This window comes from Euprymna scolopes, chromosome 2, assembly GCF_053919585.1.
Source record: "Euprymna scolopes isolate OS-2025 chromosome 2, ASM5391958v1, whole genome shotgun sequence".
Classification (NCBI taxonomy): domain Eukaryota; kingdom Metazoa; phylum Mollusca; class Cephalopoda; order Sepiida; family Sepiolidae; genus Euprymna; species Euprymna scolopes.
The window spans coordinates 148,654,966-148,671,895 of NC_136483.1; the positions used below are offsets into that span (position 1 = coordinate 148,654,966).

Consider the following 16,930-nt stretch of genomic DNA (forward strand, 5'->3'; position numbering starts at 1 on the left):
TACTACTATTATTATTACAACTATTCTACTACTACTACTACTACTACTACTACTATTCTACTATCATTATTCCACCACTACTACCATTACTACTAATACGACTGGTGTCACTAAATAGTCATGAAGTGTCAACGAGGATGGAAAGACATAGGAGTGAAAGCACTAAGCAGACCTACTGGACGTGTACGAAGAGAACTGTGAATTCAGGGGGGCTTATTATTCTATGTTCATTGCAAACTTTGACATTCGCGACGATTAAAACTTTTAACGGTAATATTAAAAAAGACACTACACACGTTTCACACAGACTACAACATGTGTTGTTTTCAAACTTCGGTTGAATCAAGTCTGTCTTCGTCTTGCTATGATGGTTGCTCGGCTTCAACATAATACCTTTGCTGTCCGCCATCTTTAGATATCTTTCTAACAAGCGGTGGATGTTAACATTTACGCCCCCCCCCCTCCGCCGTTACAGATGGTTAGATGTATGACTTGCAAAAAAAAAAAAAAAAAAAAAAAGCACTAAGTAAATAAATAGAACCGAAAATCCCGCCCCCTCCCATCGAAAATAAGTGGGACTTTGTAGAAAAGTAGAAGTAAATAAAAATATGAATAAATGTAAAGCTATGCATACGAGCTTAATAAAACGAAATCACACCTGTGACTAACGAAACGAAATGGTTTTTAAATATTTCACTTTTCTTATCACTAGTCAGCCATGCATCCAACCGCATTACACACACTTATATATGTGTGTGTGTGTGTGTGTGTGTGTGTGTGTGTGTGTGTGTGTGTGTGTGTGTTTCTCTCTTTTTTTTTTTTCATTTTTCTTAAACTTTTTCTTCTAGGGGATGGGACATCCAACCAGATGTCTGACATTTACCCCTATTTTAGTGAGTCCAACCAAGAGATCTTTTCAGGATTCTAGCCGCCCCTTTCAGTGCAATCGTTTGTATTTCACTTGCACTTGGTTCACCGGGTATGCTTGCTATGTACTTTTTAAACTTCTTTTTCATAAGCCCAGTTGCTCCTATGATGACTGGTATAATTGAAACGTCTTTTAATTTCCAATTTCGTTTCATATCATACATAAGTCCTTGATACTTTGTTATCTTTTCCCTCTCAACTCTGTTAAGCCCTGTATCATTGGGTACACTGACCTCTATTACGGTCGCGTGTGTATGCGTGTGCGTGTGCGTGTATAAATGAATATAATAAATAGATAAATTTTAAAAAAACATATCTACATTAATACCGTAGTGCCTTTAACGTAGTATGTATCTCACACTTTCCAGGTTATAAATCATCCGATCGGGAGATCCTATTTATTAAAAAGAGGACAGAAGGTGATAACATACTACGAACATTAAATTATTCGTATATAGATACGCTAATTTAATATTCGTAATATGGTATAACCTTCCATCCTCTTTTTTAATGAATAGGACCGCCCAATCACAAAAAATGCAAAAATAAAAAATAAAAATGATGTCGCTTTTGGGCGTACGTGAAACTAAAATATACATTCTTTGTCTTCTGGCTATGATTCAAGAGTCGTATCTGTTCTGTCTAAAGATGGTGTTTTTTATATTGTGGGGTTTCCGTTCGCGCCGAGCGTTCATACAATGGAAATATATCACAAACTCGTATAAGGATATTGGAGATAAACCATAATAACCAGATATATTCTGATGCTACATTAACCCTGTTAGATAAATACTTTTACAGTTTTAACAAAAGGCCTACGATAATATCGCGGGGTCTCCATTCACGCCCAGCAGCAATATATTACTTATCAAAAATGCCGCTGTGGAATTTTTACAAACCCCACTGGTTAACAATCATTTTTCTACCTATGAACACTAATCTTTAATGTTTACGAAGCCATCAGTGTAGAAAATGATAATTGCTGCTAGTCGAGAGATTATAAACCAGCCACAAAACCTTCCTTGACTTCGTAGGCTAGATTCTTTCCTCCAGGCCATCGGTAATTAACGCATTAATGGAAGAAAATTAAGTACTTATAAATGCCATGTCGGCGGTCATTCACACAAAAAAAGTATGAGAAAGATTCAACGACTGGAATTCGGAATATATATATATATATATATATATATATATATTAATTTAATCAAACCACTTTGCGTTATCGCAACAGCTGTTTACGATGGATTTAAGGCTAGCATCAAAATTTTAGTCATCTCTAGGATTTTAATAACAATATGCCTCCCCAAGCATTGATTGACGGATGGGAGGTTAGAATTGTGTTAACGGAATTTGGTGAAGTAATGTGAATTCCGGAAGAAGGGAAATCTTTCTCTTTTCGCCTGACGAGTAGGCGGACACGAAACGTAGCCGTTGCCCGAAGAGCAGAAGTCGAGATGGGAGCTGTTGTGCACATTATAGCCAGGTGCAACGATGCAAGCTATCTACCTGTCTATCCATTTGTCGGTCTAAACATCTTTGTGAGTATTGATGAAACTCTTATAAAAACTAAACTTCGGCGTCAGAGCGATTGTATTCGCATCGATGAAGAATCTGGGTTCTCAACGACGATGACGATATATTTTATATAGACCACACGGTCACTCGCAACTAGTATATAACGCCTTAATGTCTGTTTGGTATTATGTGACTATTTCAGAAGAGAGGATTTTCTAGTTTAACTCTGATGATCACAATTTTAACATTAAAAACAAGTCAGCCTTTTTAATATTTTACAAATACTTGCAAAAAAAAAAAAAAAAAATGTTTTAAATTTCCGAAAATGAAAACTTTAAGCAAAACGCACGAAACCTTCGTCATCATTTATTTATAATCCACGTGCGAATCGTTGCTTATTGATTCCTGTTAGGTACCGTTTTCTAGAAGAATGAAGAAATTGCTCTTTTTGTTTTCCGGTTCATTTTCGGATGACAGTGTTTCGCTGTTTACATCAATAAGCCATGCGCCCAAAAGCGACGGCCATAGTAGATAACTTGTTATTTATTACCTAATGTTTACATGGTTTAAGCATGTATTTCTCAATACAAAATGCGTATTTCTCACTAGATTTTAACTCGAAATAGTTCCCAAGGTCACACAATAAATAAATAAATAAATAATGCATATATAGGATTTTTTTCTTACAATCAACTCACACCGCGATTTAGTGACTTCGCCATTATTATATTTTGGTGCTTATACAAAGAGAGGCAACAGATCGAGTTTTTAAACATGCCCTTTTAAGCAAAAATAATATTACTTAATTATCATGTGGAAAATAGTAATGTATCCAAAACTTACGAACATTCATCGAGTAAGAGCAACTGCTATTTTGTTTTTAGTAAAAGAAAAAAAAGTCTATCTGTATGGCCTTAACATATTGGCCGTCATAACGTATTATGTAATGTAAAATTCACTTTCTGAATTATGTCCCCTGTTTCTACAATCTTCACAGTCTTTAACATCTACGAAATCTACAATCTTCAACATCTACGAAAATGCAATTTTCTCCATTTTTCCGTAAAAATTACCTTTAATTATAGATAACTTTCTACTAGATGGATTTTCGTAATGTTTGGATATATTACTATATTCGACATGGCAGTTAAGTAAGTAATATTGTTATTGCTTAAAAAGAAACATTTTTAAAAAAACGATCTGTCGTCTGTACAAACACATTTTTTGGTTACGATATCACGACTTGCTCGCTATTCTGGAGTTTAATCGAAAATTCGTTGGTATGTAACTAGTCCCTATGACCTAAACCGGGCCCCTTAAAATAGCTTGAATTTCTGGGGGTTAGCCATAATTATTAAATGTATTTTAATTGAGACATCTTACTTGTCACAAAGACCGTTCTAAAGCAGTGGCCTTGATTCTTCGTCACACCTCCGGTATCTAATTACGACTTTCAAGTCACGACTAAGTCTGCACCTAACCTTCCAGTGCCGTCAAAGACCTCCACAAACGGACACCGTGTACGGACAGGCTTGGGTGGGAGTGGGCTACACAGATTTTAACTGTATGGGTGGAGGCAGCGCCCCGTGCCCTCATAGGTGTCTGGTTAGAGTTAACATATTTATATGTACATGTATTCTGTATTTTCCTTTTCTAGTTGTTTTTTGTTTGTTTGTTTGTTTGTTTTTCTTTTTTCTTTTTTTTACCGATTGTAAGGAGTGTCTTTTTTTTACGGGTGGATAAGAAGGCAGGTAGTTGGGTGTGAGGATCGAGATAAAGATTGCTATTTTGCATTTTTTTTTTTTTTTAATGAAACGACGCGAAGAGTCGGAGGAAGGGGTGGCGGGTGGGAAGGAAGAGAGAACAGATGGGGGGCGAGGAAAGAGGGTAACGAGACATTCTCGTCAGACGAAAACAAAGAAATTGTAATGGCCGAAAAATGAAGACCATGTCAAACATTCCCCGTAAAAATGGATTACCAGCAACGAAGAGAGGACAACCACTCACTCATTAAAGGTCTGTTTTTACCATATATATATATGTGTGTGTGTGTGTGTGTGTGTGTGTGTGTGTGTGTGTGTGTGTTGTTTCCGCCTTAATATCACTTTCTCATAGGGGAAATGTTGCGGATCTATGTTTACTTTATCGTTGTTTTCATGACAAGTGATCGACTGATCTCCAATCTATGCATTACCCCTCTGTAAAACGTCTGCAACAAACACTCGTCTTACTACAGCCACTATTTTCCTTAATCTGGGCTGAAAAAAAAATTCCATGATCATGAATTTCTTTCCTAAAGCTGCCCGTCTGTGGAGCACAATATCGCGCGGCTGCTTCCCATCTGACTACAACATGGTTGCTTTCTAGCCCAATGTAAACATGTTCTTGTTGAGCCGCCCTCTTAAATAACATAAATCCTACCCAATTTCCACCGTTACCGATCATCACTGAGATGTTTAACTCGCCCTCGAATGGCCGCTGGACCTTGATAAGCGGAGGCGCTCTAGAAAAAGAGACGCACGTAATCGTACATATTCTGTAACGATATTGCCCACACCGACGAAAATATTGAAGATATCTACTGCTATATAAAAGGAACTTTGTTTTTCCTGGTGATGGGGCATTCTACCGGATGCTAAACATTCTCCCATTAGTTTACTTACTCCAACCGAGAGATCTTTTTAAGATTCTAACCGTCCCTTTAAGTGCTATTGTTTGTATTTCTTTTGCACTTGACTCACCGGGTATATTCGCCAGATAGTTTTTGAAATTCTTTTTCATTAGCCTGGTTGCTCCTATAATGACTGGTAAGATTAATACCTTCTTAAGATTCCAGTTTCTTTTCGTGTCTTATATGAGTCCTTGATATTTTGTTATTTTCCCCCTCTCTGCTCTGTTAAGGCCAGCAATCATTAGGGACGCTTATTTCAACTAGAGTTGTTACATTCTCCTTCTTGTCCCATACCACTATGTCAGGCTTAATAGCCACCTTTTTCTAGGTATGTAGCTGTAGGTATTTTGTAGTCATAGTCGATAATATGAGTTATTTCCAACTGTTCTTTCTGGTAGATGTTCCCCAGATTTGCTACTACATTGGATATTCAGATTTTTACAGATTTTCCAATGGAAATATTTACATACTCCATTGTATCGCATTATATAATAGCCGTCCCCCGACGGGACTTTACAAGTGGATGTCTGGTGGCTCACACTCTCTACTTCTGTGTGGCAGAACCTGCACTTGTTGTTATTGCTGAGACCACTTTGTGTGTGTGTGTGTGTGTGTGTGTGTGTGTGTGTGTGTGAGAGAGAGAGAGAGAGAGAGAGAGAGAGTTTCCCATCGCCTCGAAAACGGCTGGGCCAATTTTTATGATATTTCACACGAGGGTGCATTAAGTGTCTGGCAGTGTTCTTATATAGACTTTGTATCAGAACGTCTTTGATAAGTATCGATAATCGAAATAATTGGAATGAAAGAAAGGACAGACGATTTTAACCAAAGTTAACACCTTACACAGCCTAACATCACAAGTGCAATTGACAAGTTTTATTACCACACGAGTCGAAAGGACCGACATATAAAATCAGCAGTTGTTTCTTTGATATGAAAGGCGCGCGTTTCTGTTTGAGCACAATTGAAACGTGATACTTTACTTTGACATTTGAACTTTAATTCGCGCTATTATATATATATATATATATATATATATATATATATATATATATATATATAATGTGTGTGTGTGTTCTAAAATCAACATTAGTTTATCTACAGTGCAATGTAGACTACAATGTATTCTGGACTAAGTCACTGCGGGGAGGTATGTGAAGCTTCCTCCCGGTGCACTGCGATGGGTCCCCAGTTAGAACAGGCAACCAATCAATTTGAAATGGGCGATTTCACCGATTTTGATGACAATAAAAATATGAAAGTGTGAAAGCGTTGGCAATGGAACGTCATGATGAGTTCAGTTATTTCTTTATGATATCCCTTGTCTATGACTTTTAAATGCCTTTTAAAGAACTTTTTTTTAAATATATGTGCTGATGAGAAAAATATGCGTTTATTTATACCTGACAATTTTGCTAATTGCATTTCGTTTCCTCTGATGATATGAGCCATTATTGAAAATCCATGGATTAAGGAAATAAATATAGTCCTTTTCCATATATTCCTTGTTTTAAACAATAAATTCTCAACTTGAATATATATTTTTGCATATTTTAATCTACAGAATTTAACTTTAATTCCTCAACTTATATTTTACTCTATTTTTATATATTGAGCTTTACCTTTTCGTCTTGAAAATAGTATCTCACAGTAATATTTAATAAAACAATTCACTTCATTATCTAACCTGTGATTTAACTCATATATATATGTGTGTGTGTGTGTGTGTGTGTGTGTGTGTGTGTGTGTGTGTGTGTGTGTGTGTGTTGCAGAAGAACGGGACAACGACGATACTGTCAGTTTCAAATCCAAAGGAATGGGATCAATATCAGGGTTCTTATGCCAGACTCTCTTCAGCCTCTTTTTATATCTATTTTTCCGGAGGGGTGGATATAAACAACGGCTGAAGAAAGCGTTTTCCTTGGATTTGGCACTGACGGCACCGCTTTTTTTTTTTTCTGTAACATGTATGACTAAATATTAGGCTTTTATTTTTTAAATTCTCTTAATAATCAAGCACTCTGCTGATTTTCTCTACCACTAGCCTTATATATATATATATATATATATATATATATATATATATATATATATATATATATATATATATATATACTTACAACAATCAAAGCAATGGGAATGAAATGTTTTCCCGATACATGCAAACGTAAACTTCAATCTAATATAAATATTAATATTTATATATTGGTATATTAATCACAACCAAATAATATATATATATATATATATATATATATATATATATATGCATATATATATGTGTGTGCATATATACATATTTATATATATGTACATATATACACATATATATACATATATATATGTACATATATACACATATATATATACATATATATATGTACATATATATACATATATATATGTACATATGTACACATATATATGTACATATATACACATATATATATATACACACATATATATGCACATATATACATATATATATACATATATATACATATATATGTATATATATGTATATATATGCATATATATATGTCCATATATGTATGTATATATATATGCATATATTTATATATATATGTGCATATATGTATATACATATATGTATATATATATGTATATACATATATGGGTGTGTGTATATAACAATCAAAGCAATGGGAATGATTTTTTTCCCGATTACAGCAAGTGTATATATATATATGTGTGTGTGTGTGTGTGTTTGCTTTTTTGTGTGCGTTAATGTAAATACATATACATGTATATATATATATATATGGACATATATATATATGTACATTTATTTATGTACATACACACTCACACAAATGCACAAAAACACACACACAAACATATATATATATATATATATATATATATATATATATATATATACATATATATATATATGACACTATGTAAAAGTTCAAATGTCTAGAGCAAAAATTGGCTGTGTAATTTGTTAGAGACCCGCAGAAGTCAACTTAAAAAAAAAAAATTTACCCCAATTTTGAACTCTTAACATTTATTGTTTTGGGCTCAAATCAAATTAAAAAGTTTGATCTATGTCCAAGTAACCTACATCTAAAATTTCAAGTGTGTAGACCCAAAATTGACGAAGGAGTTTGGTAGAGTTTCCAAAGGTTAAATTGTTGAACTTTGACCCCTTGACAGCCAAATTTCTGGCTAAAAACCGATCAGAAAGATTTTTCTCAATCTAAATACCCTCTATGTCTGTAGACGAAAAATTAACAGAGTAGTTTGATAGGGAAATGTACACACATAGACACAGACAGACAGACAAATATATATATAATCTAAAAGAGCTTTGAGTAATTAGAAATATGCAGTTTGAATCCCAAGGGATGCTAAGTTTAAAATATCGCAAACCTTGCTATTGCATAAGTTGACTTACTGCTGAAAAGTTCACTATTACAAAAGGGGATTCAACAACTTTTAGTGAAAATAAATAAGAAATATAAATTTAAGCTGTGAAATAGAAAACTGGATTATCAATTGTTTACTATGTAGCTGTTTTTGAGTTTTAAAAAACAGAACAATCGTTAAGTTCATCGCTCTTCCTCGGAAAATACCACTTCCTCATTAACAAAATGTAGACACAATCAAGTTACTATTTCACTAATATTTAAATTTATTACAAAATTAAATAATAATATGATGCATATAAATAAATAAATAATATTATTAAAACATTACTCTGAATAAGTATTCTCTGGTATGCCAACGTATAAAATTATATAGGAATTCAAGTGGTGTCCTGCTTGATGCAGGTATTGACGGCTATGACTTTCACTCCATCTATCTCCCACGAGGCATTCATGAATTCGTTGTTGCTCAACATTCAGAACCTCGTTCACGCTGTTTTTGAAAATATTTCATGTATTGCAACATATTTTCAGCAATTGCACGAACAGTGGATTTCAGTTTCTTTCCGTTCGAGCAGTTTCCATAATGGACGATTGTCCTGACCATCGTACTCAAAGGAATCTGCTCAGTACAACGAGATATGAAACCAGGAACAGAATTATTCCAGATTGCTTCCGTGCTAACCTGCTTTCCGTGACCTCACGTTACCCTGATCTGGTGGGTCCTGAACTTGCTCAATGGTTTCTACAGAGGGAATGAGATGCCTGACTTTTCCTTTGACAGTAGTGCTCTTCCGCCAGCCTATATAGAAATAAAGATGTATTGAAAAAGCTTAAATACGTTTGGTATTAGGCAGGCAAATAGATAAAAGGAACGATTGTTCAGTTAGTTAAAATCCACGCCTAATTAGAACAATTAAAACAATTTATTAAAACACTAGCGAGGGGTACCCGGCGTTGCCCGGGTGTTTGGGGGGGGGGGGTAAAAAAGTAAGTATGAGGATCGAACCCGAACCCTTGAGGCAAACGTGAGATGTTAACCATTGCCCCACCGCGAGATGTTAACGGAAACACGTTTGAATTTATTTAATTAGTTGGATTTAGCAGGTGCCCGTTTTAAATGAGGCCAAGTTTTGACTGCGGGATAGCATTCATTTACTGTTGAACGCTTTCCCCCCCCCCGAAGATGCTATAAAAAAAAAAGACTAACCCAAATGCGGCGGGCGATAAATATTGAATATTTATCTTTCCGAAATCGAGCAAATTAATTACACAGGCGAGCTTCGTTGTTAAGTGTGCGATATTACGATTTGTATGTGATATAAAAAGTTTTAAAAAGTTGTTAAGCGAGCGACCGCTTCTCTGAAAAAAGCCTTTTGTTGATATACAGAAAAAGCGAACACACATACATACATACACACATTTTCGCTTTTATATATATAGACTAGCGAGGGGTACCCAGCGTTTCCCGGGTGTTTGGAGGTGTGTGTGGAAACTCCAGGGGTTGGTGGGGGGTTAAAAAAATGTTTTGGTAGGTAAGTATGAGGATCGAAACTGAACCCTTGAGGCAAAGTTGTAAATGAAAAACGTGCGACGTTAACCATTGCCCCACCGCTAGATGCTAACGGAAACACGTTTGAATTTATTTAATTAGTTGGATTTGGCAGGTGCCCGTTTTAATGAGTTAATGAGGTCAAGTTTGACTGCGGGATAGTATTTCATTTACTGCGGGAACGCTTCCCAAGACGTTATAGAAAAAAGACTAACCCACATGCGGCGAGCGACAAATGTTGAATATTTATCTTCCCAAAATCGAGCAAATTAAATAGACAGGCGCGCTTCGTTGTTAACCCTGAGATATTAATATTTATATGTGATATAAAAAGTTTTTAAAAGTTGTTAGGCGACCGACCGCTTCTCTGAAAAAAGCCTTTTGTAGACATATAGAAAAGGCGAACACACATACAAACATACATACATTTTAGCTTTTATATTTATAGACTAGCGAGGGGTACCCGGCGTTGCCCGGGTGTTTGGAGGTGTGGGGGGGGGGTTAAAAAAAAGTAAGTATGAGGATCGAACCCGAACCGTTGAGGCAAAGTTGTAAATTAAAGTGTGAAAAAAAAAAAAAGTGCGATGCTAACCATTAGCGAGATGCTAACGGAAACACGTTTGAATTTAGTTAATTAGTTGGATTTAGTAGGTGCCCATTTTAATGAGTTAATGAGGTCAGGTTTGACTGCGGGATGGTATTCATTTACTGCTGAACGCTTTTTTCTCACCCCCAAGATGTTATAGGAAAAAGACTAACCCACATGCGGCGAGCGACAAATATTGAATATTTATCTTCCCGAAATCGAGCAAATTAAATAGACAGGCGAGCTTCGTTGTTAACTGTGAGATATTACGATTTCTATGTGATATAAAAAGTTTTAAAAAGTTGTGCAGCGACCGACCGCTTCTCTGAAAGAAGCCTTTTGTAGACACACAGAAAAAGCGAACACGAATACATACATACATTTTCGCTTTTATATTTATAGATAACTTAATCTAAGAATTAAAGCATGTATTCTGTGTTATTAAGGCGCGTATTTTGTATTATTAAAGCATGTATTTTGTATTATTAAGGCACGTATTTTGTGTTATTAAGGTATCTATTTTGCGTTATTCATGTATGTAGTAAAAACCTTAGGGAAACAAACGTTAATAAAATGACATTAAGCATAATCTCTATAATTATATAAAAGTGACTTTGTCTGTGTGTGTGTGTGTATATGTGTGGGTGTGTGTGTTAAAAAGAGAGAGAGAGAGAGGGGGGGAGTTCCCTATGGATTTGGAAATGGCTGGGCCGATTTTTTTTTTAATTTCATACGAAGATACTTAATGGGTCTAGGAATGTTCTTATATAGGTTTTGTATCGGAATGCGTCCGATAAGTATCAAAAATCGATAATTGAAAAAATCCGATTAAAGAACGAAGTTTGAGTTTAATCAACATCACAAGTGTATCTGAGATGTTTTATTATCGTACAAGCACAGAGACCCAGCCCATAAAATAGACTGTAGATTCTTTTATAAGACAGGGGCGCGTTCGAAATGAATGTTTTTTATGGAGCACTTGCTATGTACTTGACTTTTGTACGTTTAACTTTAATTCAAGTGAATATACGAAGATAATTTGATAAAATCAATAGTTGATTCTTTTATAAGACAGGGGCGCGTTCGAAATGAATGTGTCTGTTTAGAGCGCCATAATTCTTGACTCTTGCATACTTAACTAGAAGTGGTGACATTCATTTACAAATAATTTTATAACATCAACAATAGATTCTCTACAGTGCAATGTAGGCTACATTGTATTGTGGACTAAATCACTGCAGGCAGGTTCCTCTCGGTACACCGTGATGGGTCCATCATTAGAGCAGGCAATCAATCGGTGACAATAAAAGTAGTGAAGGATGAAAATTTGTTGATATTCATTCAATCTCTGACAACATCTGGTCTCCCTGTCATTCTGTGGAACTCTGTTCTGTTTTTCTGCTTTCCAACTGACTACAATATGGTTGTCTTCAAGTCCAAGGTGAACAAATTCTTGATGAGCCATCCCCTTAGGTAATCCAATTTACTAAATTTCCACTACTAACGATTACTACATGTTCCCCTTGATCACTGTACACTCATTAACCATTATCCTCTAGTGGCCTTCGGGTCTTGATAAGTGGTGACTCCTTTGTAATAAAACATCTGGAATAGGCGTGGGACACGAAATGAGAGCACGCGACTAATTTTTTTTTTTTTTAATATTAATTTATCAACTTGTTGGCATACATATGTTACTTCAGGTCTCGGTCAGCCTTGCGATATTTAGTATCAGACGCATCTATTTATGCCAAATTCAAAATAAGGAGATTATTCCCCTTTTGAACAGAGCGCGGACGCGCGCTATATGCAAACACCGAGAGGTGTGCGAAATGATGCCACAGTAAAAGAGAAAGAAAAATACTATAAAAAGGAGATAGAGCACGTTAGAGAAGACGATCATGTTAGAGACGTGGATGACGTTCGAGAGGACAGGGGTCAGAGAGAAGGATCACGATTTATTCGAGAAAATACCTGGAAGTAAATGTCGTTGTCACCCGAAAAAGTGAGTTCGAGTTATTCTTTGTTTTGGTCTCACTTTGTGACGTATACTGCATACAACGTGTGGGTCCCGTCTGTATACGTATACTACGTTACACATTATCTGAAATATTACTCTTTAAATTATGTGTTTATTGTTCGTGTATAATTATATTGTTTCTATTTGTAATGTTGTTCCATCAATGTAGTAAATGTTTTTTGTTTGTTTGTTTGTTTGTTTGTTTGTTTGTTTGTTTTCTGTGCGGACAAGTTCTGAAAATCTTGAATTTTCTATTCAGGTAATTATAGGAAGAGGAAATGCCTTGCAGAACTAACATTTTTTCGTTTTAATTCTGCATAGTTTGTATTTATTGCCTACATTCATGTAAAATGTAGATGCAGCAAGAGTGCTTCATTTTATGTGGCGTCCTCCTCTACACATCGATGTAGTAGCTAATATAAAGGGAGCCTTCGGGTCGCACTTTACTATAGTCGAGGATTTACCTTTTTTTTAAATCCTATTTCAGTTCATTAAATTCATCGTAAAATATCAAGCTTCTCTAGACAAAAATTTATTCTACTTCACATGTGTCTCCTAGTTTACATCAAATATAGGTCACAAAAATGTTCCGTTTAATGTTGCGACCTCGCCTATCAATCGTTATAGTAGCTATTGAAAAGGGAACCTTCGGGTCTCCTTTGACTATAAACGGTCACTTTACTTTTTTTAGGTCTTATTTTATCTTAGCTATTGAAAAGGGAACCTTCGGGTCTCCTTTGACTATAGACGATCACTTTACGTTTTTTAGGTCTTATTTTATCTTAGCTATTGAAAAGGGAACCTTCGGGTCTTCTTTGACTATAGACGATCACTTTACTTTTTTTAGGTCTTATTTTATCTTAGCTATTGAAAAGGGAACCTTCGGGTCTCCTTTGACTATAGACGATCACTTTACTTTTTTTTTAGGTCTTATTTTATTTTAGCTATTGAAAAGACAACCTTCGGGTCTCCTTTGACTATAGACGATCACTTTACTTTTTTTAGGTCTCATTTTATCTTAGCTATTGAAAAGGGAACCTTCAGGTCTCCTTTGACTATAGACGATCACTTTACTTTTTTTAGGTCTCATTTTATCTTAGCTATTGAAAAGAGAACCTTCGGGTCTCCTTTGACTATAGACGATCACTTTACGTTTTTTAGGTCTTATTTTATCTTAGCTATTGAAAAGGGAACCTTCGGGTCTCCTTTGACTATAGACGATCACTTTACTTTTTAGGTCTTATTTTATCTTAGCTATTGAAAAGGGAACCTTCGGGCCTCCTTTGACTATAGACGATCACTTTACTTTTTTTAGGTCTTATTTTATCTTAGCTATTGAAAAGGGAACCTTCGGGTCTCCTTTGACTATAGACGATCATTTTACTTTTTTTTTATGTCTTATTTTATCTTATCAGGGGCACTATAAAAACATAGATTTTCTCCGTGTCCTTAAACAAAAACAAAAATTACCGAACACTTTATTTCACATGTATGTCCTAGCCGACCACAAAATTACCCTTCGTCAGTCACACATCAATGGACAGTATTACAAGGAAAGTATATTACTCCTAAGTAATGCCCAATAAACTGACATAGCAATCCTTAAAGATGTTACATAATATCTTGAATTCGTTATATCTGATATTAATATGTTCATGGCCATTGAACGTCACGCTAAGTTAAGTTTACATCCAAAACGCATAAATCATCTCTATGTTCGCATCGTTAACTCAAAATGCTTATTATGTAGTGAAAACGATGGACTAATCAGAATAAATGGAATGGCTAATTTGCATAATAATCTTATAAAACCGGTTTTAAATAAATAATAGTCTGATATTAGAAATTTCTGAGATTATCTTACATTCATATACGGAAACCTAAAAAACTACCATAATGGCGTCGTCATACGAAAATTATTACTTTTATTACATCCTGGTTCTAATGATTATTTCACCTATACTATCATACCTGATTTTATGTCAAGAGTGCTTCTTGCTGAAATTGCTTGGATTTTTAGTTATGAATGAAGACAACGAAAAGAAGTCTTATTTTAACATTTTATAAACAAACTTTATTTGTCATCCTCGTTAGTAGCTTGGGGGGAGAGAAACGTATTAGTATGAGAGTTCAGTGTTCATACGCTCACGAGTTTTTATAGCAGTCGTCAAGAGAGTTCGTTGAAAGAGAGAGAAAAGTGTTCAATGTCTTTAAAGGTAGAGTTAATATATTGCCGGCTGGTTGAAGAAAAGAACAGTTCAGTTTACACGTGTTTATAGGTAGTAGTCGTCGGAACAAAGGAAGCTGATTAAAGGATTCGGTGTATTAATGTGTTGGCGTGTGTAAGTGTGAGTTGTATGTTCTTTAGCATGACAAAGAATGTTCGCACAGCACGTGGAAATAAATGTGAGTTTGAAGAGAGCCATAGCTAGATTTTAGTACTCACGATGTGTACTGCTGGGCAATGCCGCGAGAAAGAGGATTAATGGTTTCAGATTTCGCCTTTTATATACTCTGTCACGTGATAGATAGCTGGCTTGTGATTGGACAAACCAGGGAGAAATGGATTTCAAATCTCGAAGTCGTGAGAAGTAGTTCCTTCCTGTGATGCAGCGGGTGTCGGCTGCTACGGATTTTTTTTTTATTGACGTTTCACCTCAAACAAGGCACAGTGCTATTTATTCGTGAGGGCCTACTATTTGGGACCAGATACTATTCATGGAGTTGAGCAGCAAAATGTCTGTTCACATTACACTTGAATTTCTGCATGTCAGTACAGTCAGGGAAGCAGGGGCCCAGGAGGGAATTCTAAACTGCAGCAGTCCGAGGGAAAAAGCTATTCAAATAGAAGGTTTTACGGCATCTAGAGATTTCTACAGTGTAGGGGTGGGATTTTGCTGTTTGTTGGGCTTGTCGGGGACATTGTCGCCGAGGGGATACTAGTACTCGAAGTCGTCGGAGCACTTGTGATTGAAATACTTGAAAAAACAGGCACAAGGATGCCACGTTTCGGCGATGGGACAGAGGTTGGAGTTTAGTTGATAATTCCGGATTTACCAGGTTGGCGACTCTTTTTTTTTTTAACCCTGTTCAGAAGTGAGAGACTAGTGGCAGATGCACCAACCCAGATGTGGCAAAAATACTCCAAGCATGGTCGAACTGTGGCCTTGTAGAGATACAGAATACTCTCTAGAGTGAGTAGCCTTTTAGCACGGTAGAGAGATCCCACCTTGTTTCCGCTTTGTTTTTACCCTGTAAGTGTTTATTATTTACGCATTAAGATTTCCAGCTGACTACAGTTTGATTGTCTTCAAGTCCAACGTAAACAAGTTCTTGAATCCAATTTACAAAATTCCTACTACTTTTAATTACTACGCTATAATCGCATTGACTAATGTATACCTATCAACCCCTTATCCTCGATTGGCTTCCGGGCCTTGATAAGAGGTGACTCCTTTGTAAAAAAAAACGGCTGTTGCGATAACGTAAATTCATTTGCGAAGATTGTCGAAAGATGTGGAGAGTATCGGAAATCTGACGAAACTTGTTGTCACTACGACTCCAGGAAACACCGTAGGTTTTTCTCGAACAGATATCTTAGATGATGGAATGTAGGAGAACCCCCATTGAGTAATGATAATATCAAACAATCAAAATAAAACGAATACAACTACATAAACCCAAGAGAATTAAAACTGTAAAACTCTACATTTAATTGCCCCCCCCCCCACATACACAAAGAGATAGTGCTGGAAAATTAGTCGTGAAGGGTCAAGGGGGATGGAATGTGAAAGAAGGGAGAGCAGCCCTGGAAACCTACGGAGAATATTCTGACCCTGGGGAGTTATTTTTGCCATTCAAATCCCAGTGAAGACTAATAGCCATTGCTAGCGAAAAATCAATGGTAAGCCGCTGTTACGATGACACAAAATTATTTGCAATGAGTATCGAAAAAGGTGAAGAGTACCTGCAATCAAGAGAGACTTGTTGTCACTCGGATTCTGAGGAACACCATCGGTTATTATCAGTGAACAATTATTGGTGATGACTTGTGTGAGAACTCCTAGTGAAGAAGAAGAGAAACAACAAAAACAACAACTATAACAACAACAACAACAATAATAATAATAGTGATCATAATAATAATGATAAGTGTCGGCATTAACTGCCATCAGACCAAATAGTCATGAAGGATCAAGAAGGATGGAAAGACCGAGGAGAGAGAGCACTAACCAGATATCCACTGGATAAGTGCAGAGAGGACTGG

At 35.9% G+C, this 16,930-nt stretch overlaps 1 protein-coding gene across 3 annotated transcripts in view; it reads left to right on the plus strand.

Moving 5' to 3' along the window:
* LOC145297537 (paired box protein Pax-7-like) overlaps window positions 1-16,930 on the plus strand; it is a 405,080-nt gene that overhangs the window by 269,774 nt on the left and 118,376 nt on the right. The window contains exon 1 of one of the 3 annotated variants that reach the window (XM_080143516.1): window positions 4,303-4,458. The exons of the other annotated variants lie outside the window; for them this stretch is intronic. Within the exon in view, the coding sequence (XP_079999642.1) occupies window positions 4,413-4,458 (46 nt within the window). The 5' untranslated portion in view covers window positions 4,303-4,412. Of the gene's footprint in view, window positions 1-4,302; window positions 4,459-16,930 lie in introns of those variants that run through there. 3 annotated transcript variants of the gene reach the window in all.